The sequence below is a fragment of the Equus przewalskii genome, chromosome 10 (genome assembly GCF_037783145.1).
Source record: "Equus przewalskii isolate Varuska chromosome 10, EquPr2, whole genome shotgun sequence".
In the NCBI taxonomy this organism is placed as follows: domain Eukaryota; kingdom Metazoa; phylum Chordata; class Mammalia; order Perissodactyla; family Equidae; genus Equus; species Equus przewalskii.
The window spans coordinates 42,074,029-42,097,754 of record NC_091840.1 but is presented as its reverse complement, the minus strand read 5'-3'; the positions used below and the strand labels follow the sequence as shown (position 1 = coordinate 42,097,754).

At 35.8% G+C, this 23,726-nt stretch overlaps 1 protein-coding gene across 1 annotated transcript in view; it reads right to left on the bottom strand.

Annotated features, from left to right (window-relative positions):
• The window catches only part of NLK (nemo like kinase), a 168,367-nt gene that overhangs the window by 67,368 nt on the left and 77,273 nt on the right, over positions 1 to 23,726 (bottom strand). The window contains exon 2 of the mRNA XM_070562686.1: positions 6,252 to 6,381. Within this exon, the coding sequence (XP_070418787.1) occupies positions 6,252 to 6,381 (130 nt within the window). The remainder of the gene's footprint in view (positions 1 to 6,251; positions 6,382 to 23,726) is intronic.

Sequence of the window (23,726 nt, the reverse complement as noted above, 5' to 3'; positions counted from 1 at the left end):
AAACCTTGATAGAGAAGAATGAGGCTTTCTTACTCCAAATTTGATGAGGATTTTGGAGAAAAGCTATATAAAACAGGGTTAGACATTTGCACTAAAGCATTTAGCTGTGATTCTTAGCTTCAAAGGTACAATATTTTAAACTCTGCCTGGAACTTTTTAAACGGCTGTTGTTTTATACTCCCATTCTTTCTACCTCAAAATGTTTATCAGAAGACAGCATTCCACAGCGTTTCCAGGTGGTAAAAACAGTGCTTAGACCAGTAGAAATGATCCAGGAATCTCAGAAGTGTTGTAAATGAGTAAGTGGGAAGGAACAGTAGCAGAGTTTCAAACTCCAGACTTCATGCCTGACTCCCTATTTAAATAGCCCGAGAGTCCCTCTATAGCCCCACCATTATTTGTGGGAATAAAGTGTGTGAGATTAGCCTTATGATGTAAATAGAAGGACGCTTGTAAAGGCTCTGACTTGTAAAAAGTCAAAGTATCCCAAAATACCACCGACTCTTCAAAGGATCTGAAATACAAAAAAAGAAAGCAGACTTGTCTAATTAAAAAATGAACTAAAGTTACATCCTTAAATAACGGTCATTGCCGAACACTGTTCAGCACATTTCTCACATCTTTTAAGAATTGGACAAAAGCTCATTATGGTAGCTGCTTTTTAGAATTTTAACCTCTGCGATGTTAGAAGATTCCCTATAAATTGGTTACATGATGAGTAAATGGCTTAGTTTTTTCTAGCCAGCCTTTTATGTCTTTTATCAATAAAACATTTGCCACGAATAATCTCAAATCCTAAATATAAGGACTAGAAATTTAACTGTTCACAGAATCCAGTTAAACCCCATGTTTAGCAAAGGACCTATCCCCTCCTCATTCTCTCATCTCCCAGTAGAGTACAAGTTCTTTAAGGTAGAGACTACGTTACTATTATTTCTTATAGAGTTGTAACATATAGTAAAGTACACAAATCCTAAGTGTATAATTTGATTAATTTTTACACAAAGTGCATAATATGATGAATTTTGACTCCACAGTTAAAATCTAGATAAAAAAATTAAGCATTTCAACATCCCAGAAGGCCCCCTTGCTCCTTTCCAGTCAAAACCCACCCTGCTCAGAGGTTACCATTCTCATTTCCATCACCATAGATTTGTTTCGCCTGTCCTTGAACTTTACAAATTAAATCATAAAGAGTGAAGTCTTTTATGTTTGGCCTCTTTCATTTACTGTTATGCCTGTGAGACTCATCCATGTTGATGGAACAGAGGTTCATCCTTTTATCGATGCGTAGTATACCATTATATGAGTGGAATATAACACAACGTACTTAGAGTACCGTTGGCAAACATTTGAGTTGTTTCCAATTTCTGGGTATTATGAATAAAGCTGTTATGAACATTCTTGTACATGTCTTTTGGCGGATTTATAGAGTCATTTGTCTTGAGTATACCAAGGAGCAGAACTGCTGGATCATTGGGTAGGTATATATTTAGCTTGAGTAGAAACTGCCAGTTTTCCAAAGTGGTTTTACAAATTTACACTCTCACAAGCAACGATAAGAGTTTCAGTGGATTCATATCCTTGTCAATACTGTGTATTGTCAGTCTTTTTGATTTCAGCCTTTCTGGTGGGTATATAGTATCCCATTATCTCTTAATCTAAGTCAGTTTCCTCATCTGTAAAATTGACATATCTCATAGGAATTTAGTGAGGATTAAGTGAAAGAAAACATGCGAAGCATTTAAATAGTACCTAGCAAATAATGAAAATCTGTGGTTTTAATTTACATTTCTCTGATGACTAATGACTTTAAGCATTTTGCTATATGTTTATTAGCCATTTGGTTATCCTCTTTTGTGAAATTCTTGATTAAGTCTTTTACTGATGGACAAAAATTCTTGATTTGTAGAAGCTCTTCATTAGATATATGATGTTTAGATACAGAATTTACAGTATCAAAAATGTCAAGTGAAATATTTATTACTAATGGACTACCTCAAATGCTAAATATTAATTTAACAAATTGTGCTATCACATAATATATTTTGAAAACAAGTTGTTTGTTAGATATATGTCTGAAGTCTGTCTTCTCATTCTCTTAACTTTTGATGAGCACGCGGTGTCCAGTTTAACAATTTTTTTGATGGTCAATGCTTTACTTGTCCAGCTAAAAAAATCTTTGCTTATCTTGAAGTCATGAAGATATTTTCCTAAGTTTTATTCTATAAACTTAATCATTTTACCTTTTGCATTTAAGTCTATGATCCATTTTGAATTAATTTATGCATATGTTGTGAAGTAGTTTTTTCATATGGATATCTAATTGATTCCTATTTATTGAAATGCCCATCCATTAACCAATGGATTGCAGTGGTGCCTCTCTCGTAAATCAGGTGAACATATATGTGCATATCAGTTCAGAGACTCCCTATTCTGTTCTATTAATCTATTTGTCTATCCTTGTGTTGCCTCGATTTCTGTAGCTTCATATATATCTCAGTATCTGGAAGTGTGAATTTCCAACTCTGTTCACCTTCTTCAAGATTCTCTTGAGAATTTCAGGTCTTTTCCATGTCCATAAACTTTAGAACATTTGCGAATTTCCACATATGCATACTCACAAAACCCTGCTGGGATTTTGATTGGGACTACACTGAAGATACAGCTCAACTTGGGGAGAACATGTTAACCACACTGAGTTTTCCAGTCCATGAACATGAGAGACTGTATTATTTTAAATGCATCAAGAATGTGCCCAGTACCACAAATTTTAGGTACAGAGCAAATAAAACCAAATCCACTGGAAATTAATCTACTCTACAGCATCCTTTGCCTTTTCATACTGCTTAGCAGTAAAACCATTAGCACTAATACTGTCTGCAGCTGAACAGCATGTCAGCATTCAGAGAAGGGTCCTATTGGGTCTCATATTGGTATGATTCTTTAGCCTGCTTATGAATTCAAAGAGGCCTTGTTTTGCGTCAGGTCAGACTATACAAAGGAAAGTGAATGATCCTTCTTTGCTCCGCTGCCTCCTCTTTGCCTCCTCTACCCCTCTCTGGAGTACTCCAGAACTAAGACTGGAGAAAAGTAACTCCAAGAGAGATCACTGAGGTTATCCTTCCAGACTCCGAGATTTTTTTTTTCTATCACTTACATTTACTCACTCTTCAAATAGACTGACTGCCTACTGTGTGCTCAGTGCTATTGCCTGAGGACAAGAAAAAGCCCAAGACTTGTATTACAAGGGCTCTTAGCACAAATCAGTGGACTCTAACAGGGCTCTAAATGCACTTTAGAGGACCAGCGAAAGCCTAAAATGACATAAAAATTGTGTATGTGCATTTTTCAAAGAAAGGGTTCATAGGATTCATCAGATTTTCACAGAAGTACAAGACTGAAAAAACCTCAATTATCCCTTTCCAAGCTGATAAGATGACAATTGTGTGTGTGTGTGTGTGTGCATGCACAAGTGCATAGGCGAGAGAACTAGAAAATATTTTGCCAGATTTTATAATAGCTCAGATTCTGACTAGACACTAGTGATAAGCCTAAACAACATCAATCTTTAGAAAGATTGATTTCTATTTCCCTAAGTTACTACATCAAGGTGAACCTATTCTTTAAGATGATGAACAACCTGTCCTTTAAGAAGGAAAAAAAAAGTATAAATATGTGTGTGTGTATATATGTATGTGTGTGTGTATCTCAATCAGTCAGATCACTTGAAATCACTGAATTTGATACAGTGACTTTGAAGGTTCTGTTCAAAAGAAAATCCAAAGCCTTCTAGGGCTTTATAGCTATTTTCTGACACATAAAAAGCCACCCAAATTAAAATCCAACCTTCCTACAACAGCCAGGTTAATCTTTCTAAATGCCATTTTCATCATGACATTCCTTTCTTCTCCTGCTGTTTAATCAAATCTTAATCTCAAAAGGCTCATCTTAAGGTTTGCCTTCTCTATGTTTACAGCATCATTGAGCTTCTAAGCCCACAACAATTACTCTCTTTTCCTTAATATTATGGCACTTGTCTGCCACCATTCACCAGAGAAGTTTTTTAAAAAGCAGATACCTGGGCCTCAACCCCAGAGATTTCACTTGAGTAGGTCTGGGATGAAACCCACAAAACTGCATTTTTAAGGCTCACCTGGTGATTCTAACATACTTCTGGGTTTGGTTGCCCAGCTTTTTGCTATGCACAGAACACAGACTGTCCTGTACTAATGTTTAACCATGCAGGCAGTCTTCCCATAGCCCCGTTATCATAGTATTCATCACATTACAAAATTCCCTGAGGGTGGAAACCCCTAGAAGCTAACATAGTTTAGGGATATAGGATGTGCACAATAAATGTTCACTGAATCAATGAGTACAGGCTCTGAAGCAAGACAGATTTAGACTCCAATCTTGTGCCACCTTGACCTTGAGCAAGTTACTTAACTAAGCTTTGGCTTCCTCCTCTGTAGAGATAACAACCCCTATTTGACAAGATTTTTAAGGATTAACTGAATTAATGTGTGTAAATCGTCTAGCATACTTTCTGATACACAGTAACAAGTATTAAGCACCTGGTCCACCCTCCTCAACAAAGGACCATGTTTTAAAATTTTTTTGTATCCTCCACATGACCTAGCACTGTACTCTGTACACAGGACACAATTAATAAACATTTGTTGCCTGAACTACACCAAATACCAGTTCCCTCTTAGACTGGCATTCCACGCATTTCAGGGATGCCGGCCTTGAGATGCTTTTAGAGATAGATCTCAGAGAGCACAGCATAAATTCATTACACAAACAGTGGTGCCATGTCATCTTCATCTCCAACTATCTGCCTCACTTTTGAACATCCCCACAGAAGTCACAAGCACTCTCTTATGATAGTGCTTAGGAGCTCTAAACAGTAGTTGCTGTGTTTTAATAGGTATGATTTTCAAGAATTCAGTTTGTTTCTTTTCTTATACTACTCATTCTGACACTATCTTTGTAACTTAATTAGTTACTCTATAGGAATGAGTCATAAGCAAAGATACCAATATATACAAATAGCAGCCTATTACACCATCCCTCCTTTACAAAAGAAGCCAAGATAGGTCTGAATATAATAAACCATTGAAATCCTTAGGAAGCAAATTTCTGAAGCCTCATTTGAAATTTTCTTCACCATGTATATCTTTACTTGAGTCTCTGACAATGTATATAAAGTTTGTACTCTTTGATGTTGGGGTGGCGCTCAGGCGGATTCGAGAAATAAATAACTAAGCAAGCGCTAGACATCATTCTGAATCACTTTCAAAATCTGAGGAGCAAGTCATAAAATAGCAACTCGAGTGATATTTTGAAAGTTATTAAAACAAACACACTGCTGAACGGTTCCAATTGACTGAAGGACAGTAATAACTTTTTAAAAAGTTTAAGGAAAAGAGATTTCAATCAATAAAATGAAACACATCAAACCAAGGAGCTTCAAGTAAATCTAAGTTTGATACTCCTAGTTTTACCAAATAGTTCAAACTTTTACAAATCTCTCTCAAAGTGAGATCCACACTTTGGCCAAAATTTTAAAGGTTCCTGGGCAAACAAGTTTTTACTTCCGCAATTAAAATAGCATAGGTTGAGTACCAAATACAGAATGTGAGGCAGTTTTTCTTTTCACATGAAGTTGAAAACTAAGCGTCCAATGCTAACATCCTCCAGGTAAACTCTAACCGTGTCAAACTTTTAATTCAGGATTAGTTGAGGAGAAGCTATATCTCACACCACAATAATTCTATTTGCCCGTGAGTCTTGACATCTCTAAACACAGCCATAAATAAGCTAAGCTATGTTACTTTAAGAACTGTACTATTTTTTAGAGGAGATATTGTCTTCCTACATCTGTAACAATCTCTGATTAAAAAGATTAAAGGATAAAAATAAAGCATTTAAAATTAGGGGCCAATTATTTCCACTTAAATCACTACTCAGACCACATATTACACTGTATTTTTATGCTGAATATTAGTGTTGTTCCTCAGCTAAATATTAACATTTGCTTTATATCAATTAATATTTATCTGTCAATCGATAAATCTTAGAATTCACTTAAATTTGCTCATTGCTCACAAAAAGAGTCTAATTTGTCTCAGATTTCCAAACCCCTTAATAACTTACATATTCCCCTTTTAACTCTCTTTTGCTCTTTACTAATACAATTAAGCATGCTAAGGGAACAGTTTATCCCAAACACCAATTTCACTTACATTATCATGTTTAAAAAAACACAACATCTTCAATTCCCGGAAGACCCTTTTGCAAGAGACCAGATTCTGGAAGACGTTGGGCATCTTTTTGAGTGCTACTCTCTTTCCATCTCTTGGATCTGTTACTGACCTGAAGAAGCAATATTTGGGAGGAGAGGAAAAAAAGAGAAATCAATTCCAAACCTTGTTCTTCAGTGTTTCAGAGCATGACAAATATCTTTAAAACACTCAATATTAAATCCACTTAATGTGTAAGGTGTCAGTGAGAAAGAAGATTTTAAAAAAGTACACATCTATAATCAAAGAGAGTGTTTAGCCCACCCAACTCATCTGCCATGTTTTTTTCTTTTTCTTTTTATAAATCCCTGTCTAAATTTCTAGAAACATTTACTCTTTCAGAGAGGTCACTTAGCAATACATCTGAGGTAGGAGGGCTATTTAGTGGTAAAGTCATTTTAAAAATGGAGGGAAAAAGTATATAGTGGAACATTAACATGGCTGAGGTCAAATTAGTTTTATGCTTTATTTTCAGAACCAAACTCAAGATAGAAGAGATGTTCATTCAGATTTTATCACAGTTAGTTTAACATAGAGAACACAGTTTAAATATTTCGGTTTCTTCTATAAATGAACATCCTTTAGTAATAAAGATTTCAGTACCATCAGTAGCTGAACAGTATTCCCTCCTCAGAAGTCTAAGTGCCAGCTTAGGGCTGTAGCTTCTAGGTTATGACAACCTCTTTTCTTTTGTTTCTCAGCTTTTAGCGTGGTAGCCGCCTCCTGTAGTTACTAACTGTCAGCTTGGTGTCCCCTTTTTTCCTCTTTTAGCTTTCTAACACCTGTATAACAAATTCCCTGTATTACACTTCCCTATGTTTGAAACACTAGTGTGGTTTCCACTTTTCTGACTGGACCCAATTGATACATATTAATCAAATAGTTAAAAGAAACAAATCAATAAACTTGGAAAAAATATGACCAATTGGCCACTTGGCAAATTGATTTTCCATGAATTAACCTACAGCTTTTTTTCCTTCTACTTATCATCTACGACTGGTTGTCCTTGTAGAATTTATTCCTATCAGACCAGATTTGTTTTGCTAGATTCCTGCCTAACATTCCTAGCTACCATTATCTCTCAGTTCCTGTTTCAGTCATCCAATGCTTTGACTATCCCTCCCAGATATGTGTCATTTTAAAATCTAATATATGTCATCAATGCCTTTATCCAAGTTACTAAAGTTTAGAACAGGACTGAGAATAGATCTCTGCAACAGATACAACACTAGAAACTATCTATGAGACTGGCATCCAATCTTCAATTGTGGGTATGGTTATTCAATTAATTACTTATTTAATTAACCACAATCACTCAGTTTCTTTCTTTCTCTGTCCACAAGGAAATCAGACACTCATCAAATTGCCTTCCTGAAAATAAAGCATTCTTGTTATCTACCTGTTTGTCTGGAAATCATACCAAAATTTTCTATGAATTCCATGACTTCTTTATAAATTCATCTTAGTGATCACTAACTACTTCCTTTCCTAAGCGTTTGTGAAACTCTTAAATGGTGCATTCTAGTATTTTTAAACAGCATGAAGGCTCTACTTTCTTCCACTGATTGAAAATTTGGTAAAACATTAAGTATGATCATTTTTAAGTCTTCAATAGCTTGAAATGTAATTCAACTAGGCCAAGAGACCTAACATTCTTGACTGTTGCTTAAAAAATACCAATCAAAATCCACAACCCAGCTTAAAATCCACATAAACTAGGAAAGCAAAACAGGAAGGAACCTGAATTTAATATTATATTCAGACTGTTAAAAATATTTTTTTTTCCATGCAAACACATCACCTCTGTAGCTAGATACTAGAAAAGAAAAATGTCAATGAAATAGCAAGGAAGGAAAATTTTGGACTATATATTGCATTTAGTTGTCAATGTCTCTTGAGTCTTCTTTACTATAGAACGGTTACTTTGAATTCTTTGTTTTTCATGACATTGTCATTTTGGAAGAGTACAAGCTAGTTATTTTATAGACTTTTCCTCAATTTGAGTTTGTGTGGTGTTTCCTCATGATTAGATTCAGGTTATGCATTTTTAACAGGAATAACATAGAAGTGATGTCTTCTCAGTGCATCACATTAGGAGGCACATAACATCAATTTTTCCCATTACTGTTGATAACTTTGATCACTTGGATGAAGTGTCTGTCAAGTTTCTCCACTGCAAAGTTACTATTTTTTCCCTTTGTAACTGTGTAAATATTCTATTCCTTATCAAATTTTGACCCACTACCTTTAGCATCTATTGATGATTTCTGCCTGAATCAACTATTACTATGATGGCTGCCAAATAGTACTTTATTAATTTTAATCTTTATAATAGCTAGCTTGCACAATAAATATTAGTTTTAAAAATGGCTAAATTGATTTAACACAATGCCCCTTCCAAAGGCCTCAAACAACAATACTTCTTCCCAACTTCTGACTTCTTACTAGTCCCGACCCTACTGTGGTGAGGAAAGCTGCTTTAAGATAAACCCACTCCTGGCTCAAGGTTAGTACTGCGCCTTGTAATGTTTTACGGTAAAATCCACAAAGCCACATTTTATTATTCATGCAAAAGCCAGTCATGCTGGTGGCTGGTAACAATATAACTCTAATGAATGTGAATGGCAGTGCAGTAATTTCACGCTATGTTGAGTTTGTTCTCTCTTAACTTGAGGTAGCAGATGCTTTAGTTCAGCACAAACAGTACCACAGAACACAGATAAGTGTGGAAGCCTGTTACACAGGAATTCTTTTATTTTCTTTGTTACTGAAAGGCTTGCTGTGCTTAGTTTCTCTGCTGCTGCAATACCCTGGTTATTCCAACTGCACTTGTTAACAAAGCTCCAGCTGTAGAGATAATGAACAACATTTAGGGCAACTTTCCTCATTTCAGAAAAAAGGAGCCATCCTTCGACCTACAGTTCACTTACTGGTCAGTTACTTTCTCTAATAAATACTGGGTGCCCTAAACAAAGAGCATCTGTCATTTCATCTGATTACCTTCATAAGCATTCAAGTTATAGTATCAGGTATTTAATTCCTAAATTTTAAATTAATGTTTAATTCTACACACACTACATTAAAAATAAAGTTTTAAGGGTTGTGAGAAAGAATCCTTTCTTACATTTGCCCAGAGTACATCAATTCTTCTCTGTACTTAGAATACAAGTTCAACTGTTTTTTAAACAGCCAGAAGAATCCAGGAGCCATTCTTCAGGGAGACACAGAGTGAGTCAAAAGAGTACAATACCAAAACAGGAAGCTTTTTAGATCTGGTGTGGTCATTCTGTTGTATTTTCTTAATCCCAGGAAACTGTGATCATTGCCCCAAATCTGCTTAAATTACTGACAAGCAGAAGGGCTAGAATGAAACAAGAGTGAAACTTACTAGGGGGATACTTTCCCAGGCACTAGAATTTTACATCATAACATCTTTAAATTAGTATAACTAGCCAACAAGAATCTCCAAGAAATTATATGCTCATTTATTTTATGTAAAGAATCTTTTCTCCACATTTTAGCAGTTTTAAAGTTCATGTTTCTGATACAGGTTTTTAACTATTCAAAGCAAATAAATAATTTATAATGTGAATGCCTCAACCTGGATTAAGAAAATCAGGTTCTTCTAAACTATTTACATAAACTTGTAATCAGTGATCATCTATTTTTTGCTATACATACTACAATTACTATGTCAACTGTACCAACACTGCACACATCTCAGTAATAGAACCTCCTAACTAGACTCTAAATATTTAGATTATTACTTTCACATTCATTTTGAAATTCATTTCCTTAAAAGTTATTTTTACTTATATTTAGATTAAGTCTGCTTGGGAAAACAATAGCAAAGTCTGAGGCAAAAATTCTGACAATAAATAAGTCTAGAAAATGTATCTTCTTTGTACCTTAGTCCTTGTTATATGTTCAAGGACAGTATAGGTTAAAGAAAAAGGGGTTTATATTTGTCTCTCTGGTCTTTTTAACCACAATTTTAACAGACTATGGTTTGTGTGGTGACATAATTTACAGAGTTGCACGCTATTTAGAAGAACAAATCTTCTAGGATTCCCTGCCCCTACCCCAACACATAAAAAAGGATTCTTATCTTTCATATTTAGATAATTTGTTCCTGTGTGCTGACATAATTTACAGAGTTGCACGCTATTTAGAAGAACAAATCTTCTAGGCTTCCCTGCCCCTACCCCAACACATAAAAAAGGATTCTTATCTTTCATATTTAGAGAATTTGTTCCATCAGTTGGGGTTTTCTGATGTTTATGTTTATCCAAATTTGGTATTTGCTGAGTTAGCTCTATGCATAAGAAAGAGATCCTTTTTGTTTTTTTCCAGATACTTATAAAATGGTCCCCAAACTTGTTAATCTGATATTCTAAGGAAAAAAGGCCTTATACAATAGCTAAACCAAAGCAGTGAAATAGTTTAGTCTTTTTCTCATATCCTATCATAATACTATTGATCAGAAGCAAAACATCTACATTTAACTGGAAGAGTTCAATATGAACTTAAACATCCTTTAAGTCTACATTTAAATAAGTATAAACAGCAGTGATCCCAGCAGATGAGAGAGCACTGGGCCATTCTGATAAGGGAGGAGTAACAGGGAAGAGGCAAGCCCTCCAATATCAGGCTGTCATATTTATTTTCAAAGACTTGTGACTAGTGAATAAGACCTAACTTTTAAGATCTCCTCAACTCCCCACCAACAGTTATTGGTTAAGGTAAAATATAGGTGAAAAATCATTTTTTGCTGATTGTTGTTGTTTTAGGAATATTTTATTGTTCTTTAGACCATGAATTAATTAGTTCCATCCTTATTACAGATGCTGGGAAGATATAGAGACGACTCCTCCTCAGTCACTGTCAAATATCTCTGTGAGGAGTCTGACCGGCCTGCAGGAAAGCTGCCACACCGTCTTTTCAGTGGAGATTTTCTCATGTTAGAGGGTGAGCATGACAGAGCCCAGTCTGCCAAGTCTAAGAAGTTTTCATGGCCCACTAGCCACACTCCTCTCCTTAGAAACAGATCTATGAATACTGTGGCGAGGAATGGTGAGGAAAACCAGTTGCAATGAAGGAAAAGTTTCTGTACGAAGTCCCAAAGGAAAATAATTCACAACTGCATCTCCTTCTTGCTTTTAAGCAACTTTGGGCAAGAAGAGGTTACAAAGGGTAACCAAAGCTAAAATTGTCATACAAAAGTGTGCTTGCTTTAATCCCACTGACGACTTCCTTAAGATAGGTGTTCAGTAATAGGACTACTTAGGAATATAAAGATTTTTTTAAAAACTAAAGAATGGCAATTGGATGCACAGTAGGTTTATAAATACAAAAGCCACTAAATGGAAGAAAAGGACAGTTTTATTCACACAGAAGGTTTACAACAATATGGCTTTGCCAATGTTAAAAATTGTAATGGATTTAGAAAGTTCACTTCATCAGAAAAAAAATTGTTTTTAGTTGCCACAAAGAGTGCTTTATCATGTAATCTTTTAGTGGCTAAGCTAAAATTTTAATAATTACTTAACATAAAATGTAAGTCCCAATATGCTATTAGTTAAAAGTAACTGAACATACCAATAGTAAAAAGTCATCTATGAAATAAAAGGGGAAATTTGCATATGGCTTAGAATTATGGCTATAAATTAAATGTCCATATTTTCTAGAGATGTACTCTTAAGGATATAGAGGTAAAATGACATTGAGATCTAAGATTTGTTTTAAAATACTTCAGTAATAAGGATTGCTGAAACAAATGATCATATCTTGATAAGCATTGAATCTGAGTGATGGGTATAATGGGGTCTAACTAAACAAAAGTAAAGAAAATGTATGTTTGAAAGTTTTCAAAATAAAAAATTGAAATGAAAAAATTTTTAAATACTACTTACATTAATATAAAAAATATCCTATATCTGGGATTAAAGCTAACAAAAGCTATGCAAGACTTCTACACAAAAAGACTGAAAAACATTATGGAGAGAAATTAAAGACATAAATAAATGGATATACTATTTTCATGGATTAGAAAACTCAAGATTGTAAAAATTTCAATTCTCCCCCAAAATGATTTATAGATTCAGTGAAATTAAAAAAAAACAAAAGGTTTTCTTTTTGTGGAACTAGAAAAATTAGCTCTCAAGTATTTATGGAAAGGCAAATATGCCAAGGACAGCTAAGACACTCTTGAAGAAGAATAAGGTGGGAAAAACTGCTCTACCAGATACGAAAACTTATTATAAAGCTACAGTAACTTAGTGTAGTTTTGCTGCAATAGACCAATGAAATAGAAATATGACCCAGAAATAGATTTTAACATATACAGACATTTGGTTTATCATAAAGGTGGCTCTGCAGATGCAAAATTGCACCTTACGCTATTGTTTCTCAGCTTCAAACCCATCCATCTAAACAGGGCTCTGCAATACTAGGGTTTTGGTTTTGCCAACTAGCTCGAAGTTAGGCTCTGACAATAGGAGGCTTTAGAGCTGGAGGAGAAAAAAAGGACTTGCTTCTTATTGTGAGCTTCCTGTCTGTCTCTGGTTTCTGTGTCACCCTATGACACAGCAGTGGTAGTGCCTTCCTATATAGTAGCAGCTGAACACAGTTTATAGTTTTCCCAACACAGGCAGAACCAGCCTCACCGCATCCTCCACCCCAAACCCAGCAATAGTGAGCTAGTATCCTCTCCTTAGACATCTGAATTTCTGCAGGATGAGGTTCTAAGTCTTAATAATTCCAACCTCTTCTCTTTATTCTTCCAGTTGTGCAGGTGTAGCTGCTACTTCCATGACACCTTAGTGTCCTCTTCTTGTCTTTTTAGTTACCTACAACTTTAAACTTTAGTTACAAACAACTTTACAGCTAATTAGCAACCGCCCCCCTCTATCATTAGACTCTGTTTAAATGATTGGTGTGGTTTCTTCCTCCTGATTGGACCCTGACAGATACAACCTTCTTTTCAATGTATGGTATTGGAACAACTGGATAGCCATATGGAAAAACAGAATGAACCTTCAACCTTACTTCACTCCATAAACAAAAATAAATTCCAGGTGGATTGTAGATATAAATGTGAAAAGCAAAATCATACAACTTTAGAAGATAACATATAGAAGAATATCTTCATGATATTGGGGCAGGGAAAGATTTCTTCAATAGGAAACAAAAAGCCCCAATCATAATGGAAAAAAATTGATATATTTGACTACTTTAAAATCAAGAACTTCTTTTCATATCTGTACATTGTTAAGAGTAAAAAGTCAATTCACATAGTAGGAGAAGATGATTGCAACACACAAAATAAGGAACAAAGGGCTCTTATCCAGATTAATACAGAACTTCTACAAATCAATTTTTAAAAAGGGCTTGAATAGGCATTTTAAAAAAAAGGCTAATCCAAAAGGCCAATAAACATATGAATAGGAGCTTAACCTCATTAATCATTTGGGAAATGAAAATTAAAACCACAATGAGAAAGTACTATATAATCACCAGAATGGCCAATATCTAAGTCTGAGAATACCAAAAGTTTGGTGAAGACATAGTGCAGCGGCAATTCTTATGGACTGCTAATAGGAATGTAAATTGGTACAATCACTTTGGAAAACAGATTGGCTTTATATACTAAAATGAAGATACGTATACCCTGTGACCCAGCAATTTGACTCACATACCCAAAAGAAATGCGTACACCTATACACTAAAATACATACACGTGTGTTCATGGCAGTGATATTTGTAATACACTTAAAACTGGAAACAACTCAAATATCTATGAACAATGGAAGAGATAAAATTGCTGTATATTCATATAATGGAATACTCTATGGCAATTAAAATGAACTACCACTACACGCAACACAGATGAATCTCACAAACATAATTTTGAACAAAAGAAACCAGTCACAAATGAATAGATGCTGTAAGATTTCATTTCTATAATATTAAAAATATAAGCAAAGTGGAACTCTAATGTTTAGGGATGCATACACAGGAGACAGAAACTATTAAGAAAGGAAGTAGCTACCGTAAAAGTTAGGATAGTGGGGTTCTTAGGCAAGGAGGGCGGGAGATAACGATGGGGGGGCAAAAGAGGACTTCTGTGTGCTGGCAATGTGTTATTTCTCACATAGATGGTGGCTAGAGAAGGGTGTACTTTGTGATAAATGACTGAGCTGTATATTTTATTTTGTGTATATTTCTGTATGTGTGTTGTTATATAAGTAAAAAAGTAAAACAAACTTCCCAGTTAAATTTTTGAGCATAAAAAGCATTTTAGATTGAAATCTGTATAATGAGTAATTTTTAAAGAGGATGATTCTTTCCATTATTTTTCATACAGACACACATTTATAACAGCCCAATGGATTTTGTCTTATTTTTCCCTGTGCCACTGGCTCATTCTGTAGGGAGGAGTATACATAATATCTTTCTTCTGTTTTGGTAGAATTCCAAAGGAATTTGCTCGCTTCAAAAAAGTAAACGTTTTCTGTACAGAAGAATACGCTATTAAGAAACATTCCACAGGAGAGTGCTGTCAGCAGAATTATAGCAGAACTGCAGCCCCACCCCTAATCTCATCACTATCTCCTAACTTCTTCCATTGTGAAGCAAAATGCTGAAGCAGCTACAAATATATAGATGTGCTTCAGGTTTTTAATTAGTTAGCCTTTTAAAAATAACCAAAATGAAAAATATTGCAAATACAAAACAGGAGGCAGGACTTCCAGCTGTGACAAACTGAAGAGGTCAGCAAATCCTCTCCCCCCAAAACAACTATAAAACTGTCAAAACCAACCATTTCAGGGCTCCAGAAAACAACCAAAGACAAACGCCAAATTTAAAAGTGTTTATTTATAAAAAATTGTGGAACTCAGGGTAAGAACAGTGGGAGTCAGTGGCATTACTGCTTGAAGCTGCTCCTTACCCACCCCCGTTCTCCCACCCAAGCCTAGTCCATGTAGTAGTTGTACCTGAGCAGGGCTGGGCATGAAAACCAGCAGCTTCCCTGCCTGAGGCTGCCGATGTTTTTTGAAGTGGAGGGCAAAAATCCCACACACAGTGGTATTGAGAGTAAAAGCATTAAACTCAACAGACAAAGCCTACAGCTCTGCTGGCATGAGGCTGCTGTCCCAGTCGGGAAGAGGGGTAGACTAACAGAAGTCCAGAAACTTAATAAAGAAATTCTGGAAATGAGAGCCACAGGGGACTAGGTAAACTCTTCACACATCCCTGGCTAACTAGAGGCTACATATATGCTCAGAGTTGATCAGAGACCCCTAAACTCTCCACGTATCCATGGCTGACTGTCAGGCTCCCCACGTGTGAAGGGAATGACTGAGATGCTCAGAAAAAATCAAAGCTGGGCCATACTTGAAAACTAGATGAGCTCCCAAAAATACTCACAGATGGATCAGCAAAGGGTAGAAGCCTTACTGGCTCAAGATGTTTGAGTACAACTTTTAACCAATCACTGGCTAACCACTAAACTATGTAGACACAAGGGGGACGCCAAGAAGGCCAGGTTAAAAATTAAAAAAAAAAAAAAATGTGCAGAGACTTGAGTGGCTGCACCTCACAGGGGAGAAAGATTCTGCACATTAAGTCCAGTCCAGTTACTTAAATATGAGCGAACATACAAATAACAGTAATAATGACAACCTTGAGGGTGGGGAGGGGTACTGGGGAGGAATCAAATCCTGAGTTATTACATATATTATCAAATATGTCCAGTTTTTAACAAAAAAATTACAAGACATGAAGAAACAAGAAAACATGACCTATACTCAGGAGAAAAATCAGTTAATAGAAACTATTTCTGAATGGGCCCAGATGTTGTATTCAGAAAGACTTCAAAAACAGCTATTATAAATATGTTCGAAGAACTTCAGGAAAAGGTGTTTAAAGGATAAAAGAAAAATATGGTGACAATGACTAAACAAACAGGGGATCTCAATAGAGACATATAAACTACAAAAAAGAACTGAAGCAAATTCTAGAGTTTGAGAGTAGAATATTAGAAATAAAAAATTCACTAGATTTACCCAGTAGCAGATTTGAGATAACAGAATAATCAGTGAACTTAAAAGACAGATCAACAGAAATGATACAATTTCAAGAACAAAGAGGAAAAAGCTTGAAGAAAAATGAACAGAGCCTCAGAGACCTATGCAATAACACTGAGTATATCAACATCTATCTAATGGGATTGCCAGGAGAAAAGGAGAGAGAGAAAGGGGCAGAAAAAAATATTTGAAGAAATAATGGTTTAAAACATCCCAAATCTGATGAAAAACAATCTATAGATCCAAAAAGCTCAAAAAATCCCACATAGGATAGACACAAGAGTTCTGCACCTAGATACTTCATAGTCAAACAAAGAACAAGTCAAAGACAAAGAGAAACTCTTAAAAATAACAAGAACAATACAATTAATGACTGACTTCTCATTAGACATAATGGAGGCTAGAAGCAGTGGAATGCCATATTTGCAGTGGTGGTGGTGGGAGGCAGGCAAAAAAATTCTATATCCAGCTAAAAAAGACCCTACCCTTAAAAAAAAAAACAAAAGGCAGAATGAAAACATTCCAAGATAAGTAATAACTGAGAGAATGTGTTGCCAGCAGACTTGCCTTACAGGAAATAATAAAAGAATTCCTTTAGTCTGAAAAGAAATAACCCCAGAGGGTAACTGAAATCCACAGGAAGAAATGAAAAACTAGAAATGGCAAACACATGGGTAAATAAAAGAAAACATTGTTGGGTTTATAACATATATGGACATAATACACATGACAATAACAGCACAAAGGTGGGGGGGAATTGAGTTCTATTAGAGCAAAGCTGCTGTATTTTATCAGAATTAAGATAGTAGTAATCTGAAATAGATTGTTCAGAAGTTAAGATGCATACTGCAATCCCCAGAATGATCAATGAGAAAACTAAAAAACCAAAAGGATTAAAAAATCAACAGATAAGTTCAAGTGGTCAGCCAAAAAATAGTTGTTTAACGCAAAAGAAATAAAGGAAGAATGTATGAACTAAAGAAACATGAGATATATAGAAAACAAAGAGCAAAATGGCAAATGTAAATTCAATCATATCAATAATTACACTAAATGTGAATGGACTAAACACTTCAATCAAAAGGCAGAGACTAGCAATTTCAAAAAAGCAAGATTTAACTATATGCTATCTATAAAAGACCTACTTTAGACTCAAAAATAAAAACAGGTTGAAAGTTAAAGGATGGACAAAAATATACCATACAAACAGTGACCATAAGAGAGTTGGAGAAGCTACATTAATGTAAGACAGAATAGATTTTAAGCCAAGAAATATTACTAGAGACAATAAGGGACACTGAGTAATGATAAAAGGGTAAAGATACCAGGAAAATATAACAATTATAAATGTATACATACTTAAAAATAGAGCCCCAAAATTCACAAAACAAAACTTGACAGAAAAGAAGAAACAGACAATTCAACAATTATATTTGGAGGTTTTAATACCCCACTCTCAAAAGTAGAACTACTAAACAGAAATTAAGTAAGGATAGAAAAGATAAATAACACCATCAACCAAACTGACCTAAATAACATTTGTAGAACCCTCTACCCAACAAGAACAGAATACACATTCTTCTCCAAGTACCCTTAGAACCTTCTCTAGGAAAGACAAATGCTAGGTCAGAAAAAAGTCTTAAAAAATTAAAAAGGACTGAAATCAGTTGCAGAATGTTTTTCATCCCACAACAGAATTACAAATAATAGAAAGAAATCTCGGAAATTTCCAAATATGAAAACATTAAACAAAACATTTCTAAATAATCCACGGGTGAAAGAAGAAACCACATGGGAAATTAGAAAATATTTTGAATTGAATGAAAATTAAAACACAATATACCAAAATTTATTGCATGTGGTTAAAGCAGTGTTTAGAGAGAAAATTTATACTTTTAAACAGCTATATAGGAAATAAAGGATTCTAGTAATATATAAGCTTCTACCTAAGGAAAACTAAAAAAAAGAGCAAATTAAATCCAAAGGAGGCAAAAGGAAACAATAAAATCAGAATAGAAACAACAAAATAAACAAAAACAAATCAAGAAAATCAATGAAATAAAAAGTAGGTTCTTTGAAAAGGTCAAAAAATTGAAAAGCCTTTAGCTAAACTGATCAAGAAAAAACAAAGATACAAATGGACAAAATCAGGAATGTAAAAGGGGATATCATTATTGACAATACACAAATTAAAAGGATTATAATGTTTAAGAACATCTTTGTGCCAACAAATCAGAAAACTCAGAAGAAACAGAAGAAGCCCAATAGAGGGGCCGGCCCCATGGCCGAGTGGTTGGGTTCGCGTGCTCTGCTTCAGCGGTCCGGGGTTTCACTGGTTCAAATCCTGGGTGCGGACACAGCACTGCTCGTCAAGCCATGCTGAGGCAGCGTACCACATGCCACAACTAGAAGGACCCACAACTAAAAAAATATGCAACTATGTACTAGGGGGCTTTGGGGAGAAAAAGGAAAAATTTTTAAAAAAATCTTTAAAAAAAAAAAGCCCAAGAGAGAGAAAAATTACTGAAAATGTCTCAAGAAGAAGCAAAAAATGTGAATAAACCTCTAACAAGAAATTGAATCAGTAATTTAAAATATTCCCTTAATGAACAGCCCAGGTCCAGATGGCATCATTCGTCAATAGCTCAAACATTTAAAGAAGAAATAGTACCAGTCTTTCAGAAATTCTTTCAGAAACTGAGAAGGGACTATTTCCCAACTCATTCTATGAGGCCAAAGCCAGACAAGATCACAAGAGATAAAAACTACACTTCAATATCCTTCACAAACATAATGCAAACATCAGTAACAAACGAGTAGCAAATCAAGTCCAACAACAAAATCCAACCCCCATTTATGATAAAAATATTCAATGAACTAGAAATAGAAGGGAATTTCTTCAACCTGATAAATGGCATCTATGAAAAAACACAGAGCTAACATCTTACTTCATAATGAATGACTGAATGCTTCTCCCTAAGATCAGGAATAAGGCAAAGATGTCTCTACTCCAGACATTTCTTTTCAAATTTTACTGGAAGTTCTTGTCAGTGGAAAAAGGCCCCAAATAAACAACCCCAGCAATTAAAGGTATCCAAATTGGAAAGGAAGAAATAAAAGTGGTTTTATTTGAAGATGACATGATCCTCTATGTAGAAAATCCTAAGGAATACACAAAAACGCTGTTGGAACTAATGAACAGGTTTATCAAGGTTGCAGGACACAAGATCATTATGTAAAAACCCATTGTTTTTCTATATACCAGCAATGACAATCTGAATATGGAATTAAGAAAACAATTCCTCACAACAAAGTTAAAAAGAACAAAATACTTAGGGAATAAATTTAACAGAAGAAGTGTAAGATGTATACACTATAAACTACAAAACATTCTTGGGATAAATTAGAGAAGATTTAAATAGAATATTTCATATTCATGAATTGGAAAACTCAATGTTAAGATGGCAATCCTCTCCACAGTGATCTAGATATTGAAGGAAATCTCAATCAAAATTGGAACCCTCATATATTACTGGTGGGAATGTAAAACAGTACAGCCACTTTGGAAAATAGTTTGGCTGTTTCTTAGGAAGTTAAAATAAACTTACCATATGACCGAGAAACTCCACTCCTTATGTATTTACATAAGGGAAATGAAAACATATGTTCACACAAAGACTTATATGTGAATATTCAAAGCAGTATTATAGACAAAACAGGAAAAAGTCAAATCCATCAACTAGTGAATGGATAAACAAACTGTGGTACATTTATACAACAGAATAAAAAGGAAAAAACTATTACTTACTAACACATAGATAGACCTCAAAAGCATGCTAAGTGAAAGAAGTTAGACACAAAAGACCATGATGAATAGTATCATGATGAATGATACTATTTATAAGAAATTTTTGGAAAAGACAAATTTACAGACACAGAAAGCATTTCAGTGGTTGCTCAGGGTGTGAACTGGAACAGGGAATTGACTGTAAATGGTTAAGTTTTTAGGGTGATAAAAATGTTCTAAAATTGGGTTGTGGTGATGATTGCGCGACAGTGGAAATTTACTAAAAATCTCTGAATTACATACCTATGATGGGAGAATTAGAGCATGTAAATTACACCTCACTAGAGCTGTTAAAACAAAAACAAATCATTACTTCAGAGTACCAACTATTTACAATATTCTAGGCTCTAATCTGAGTTTTTGCTGTATAATTCCTCCCCTTGATATTCACATAGCTTCTCCATTTATCCACATAGATCACATACTAATCACTTATTCCAAGAATAAGTGATATGTTTATAAAAATATAAACCATGAATCAACTTTTGGAACTGCTACTTTGTTCTATGGTTTACTTGTTTATTTTTCAAACAATACTATTTGATAATTATCATTTAATATGTCTGACAACCTTTTCATATACACTTCATTGCCATTTAATCAAATTCTTTAAAGTAGCTACCATCAAATTTAACATAGCAGAATCAACTGGTGGGCTTTAGAAAAAGAAACACAAAAACCAAAACAACTCTATTTCATTAAACTTGCCGCAGGCCTAAGCATTTGTACTTTTAAAAGCTCCCAGCTGACTCAGACTTTTAACCAGATTCAAGAACTATCACTTTAAACACAGCGCTTTTGTAACTTCAATGTACATAAGAATCACCCAGAATTCTTAAAATTTTTAAATGTAGATTGATTCACTATGTCTGGGGTGGGGAATGGAGATTCAGCATTTCTAACAAGCTCCCAGGTGATGCTGATGTTACTGGTAGCAAGGCTTTAAGACATGTCAGTATCTTACTTGGTTAAATATTAAACATACTAACACAGTAAACATGAGACTTTAATACATTTGGCCTTCCCATTAGCCAGGGTACAACTCCTCATTTCTTGAAACTTCTTTTATTCTGGCCATTAAAGCTTTATTGTTTACAAACACACATATTAAGCTAAAGTATTGTGTCTGATGCCCTGATTTTTGCAACTGCCACCTACAGGACGCCTTTTGATCACCTGGCTCTGGAGGCCAGGGGAGCTCACGTTCCTGGTCCCGTGGGACTGTAACGATTGGTGTCACCCAGAAAGGAGCTCATACTCCTGTTTGGCACCCCAATTTTTGTGACAGCTGCTGGGGTCACCTGTACATTGTCTGGCTCTGGTGGCCAGTGGGGCTCACACTCGTAGGTCCTACAGGATTGTAATCAATGGAGAAAGAGTTAAACAGCTACCACCTCCAGGACACAGCAAGAGGTAATACACCTCAGAACTCAGTCTTTCTGTGGAGGTCTATTAGCTAATCATCTTAATTACAGCCTGAGGGACAGGCTTCTAATTAAACATGCATCTAGGGGCTGACTATACTCCTCTCCAGAGAACTCACAGGGTGGGCGCTCTATTTGTGCTTACCCTATGACACACTCCAGGGCACCAGTGTCTCCTGGATGGGAGCTTTACACGCGTCTGGTACACCGTTTTTTGCAGCTGCTGCCCATGGGCAGTCCTTGATCGCCTGGCTCTGGGGGGTAAGGAGGTTTGCATTTCTGGGGTCCACAGGAGTGTGGCAATCAGAGAGATGGTTCTTGGTGGGCTGCTGTCCCCAGTGCAGTGCATAGACAGCAAACTGAGGCACACCCTCCAGTGTTTCTGTGAAGGAGTCCTCTTTGCTTGTCCTGGAGCTTTGGCCTGAGGGGCAGGCTTCAGGTTTGGCACACATATAGGGCCTACAGAGCTGCTCTCATGGAATAGGCTGTAGATGCCATCTTGGTGCTCTCTCTCTGCCTTGCTCCAGTTCACTGGTATCATCCAGAAAAAAGCTTATACACTCGTCTGGAGCTCTAATTTTTATGAGTGCCACCCAGGGGACACCTCCAGATCACCTGGCTCTGGTGGCTAGTAGGGCTTATGCTTACAGTTTCATAGGACTGTATATATTTGCACATTTTTAGAAGCTGATGTCTGAGGATCTGGCATTCAGTCAGCTGGAATCCAGGTGCTGAGATCCTCCACTTTGGGACAATAACAGGTCTTGGCATGTCCTCAACTACTGGGAACTATTGAAAATATAACAGGCTGTTTGAACAAGCACAAAGTTTGAGAGACAACCAAGAGGTGGGCCAGGGTTGAACAACAAAGCTCATCTCTTACCCTAGGCCACTCCTTCAAGATTGGGAGAGGTAGTTGTTTCACCTACTGTATAGAAACCAATTCAGAGAGTCAAGCAAAATGAAGAAACAGAGGAATATGTACCAAATGAAAGAACGAGCTAAAACTTCAGAAAAAACCATAATGAAACAGAGATAAGTAATTTACCTGATAAAGAGTTCAAAGCAATGGTTACAAAAATGCTCACTGAACTGGGGAGAAGAATGGATGAACACAATGAGAACTTCAACAAAGAGATGGAAAATATAAGAAACTACCAAACAGAAGTCACAGAGCTGAAGAATACAATAACTGAACTGAAAAATACACTAGAGGGGGTCAACAACAGACTAAATGAAGCAGAAGAAAGGATTAGTCAACTTGAAGACAAGAAAGTGGAACTCACCCAATTAGAGCAGCAAAAAGAAAAAAAAAGAATGAGAGCCTGGCCCAGTGGGGCAGAGGTTAAGTTCACACGTTCCACTTTGGCGGCCTGGGGTTCACCAGTTTGGATCCTGGGTGCGGACCTACGCACCGCTTGTCATGTCATGCTGTGGCAGGCATCCCACATATAAAGTAGAGAAAGATAGGCATGGATGTTAGCTTGAGGCCAGTCTTCCTCAGCCAAAAAAGAAGAGGATTGGCAGCAGATGTTAGCTCAGGGCTAATCTTCTTCAAAAAAAAAAAAAAAAAAGGAAAAAAGAATGAAAAAAAGTGAAGATAGCTTAATGGTCTCATGGGACAACATCAAATTGCCCACCATTTGCATCACAGGGCTCCCAGAAGGAGAAGAGAAAGGAGCAGAAATGTTATTTGAAGAAGTAATGGCTGATAACTTCCCTAACCTGGGGAATGAAATAGCCAGATCCAGGATGACCAGAGAGTTCCAAATAAGAAGAACCCAAAGAGACCCATACCAAGAAAAATTACAATTAAAATGTCAAAATTTAAAGACAAGGAGAGAATATTAAAAGCAGCAAGAGAAAAACAACTTGTTCTGTACATGGAAACTCCTATAAAGCTATCAGCAGATCTTTCAGCAGAAACTGTGCAGGCCAGAAGGGTGTGGCATCATATATTCAAAGTGCTGAAAGAAAAAAACTTCCAACCAAGAATACTCTACCCAGGATAGTTATACAGGAGTGAAGGAGAGATAAAGAATTTTCCAGATAATCAAAA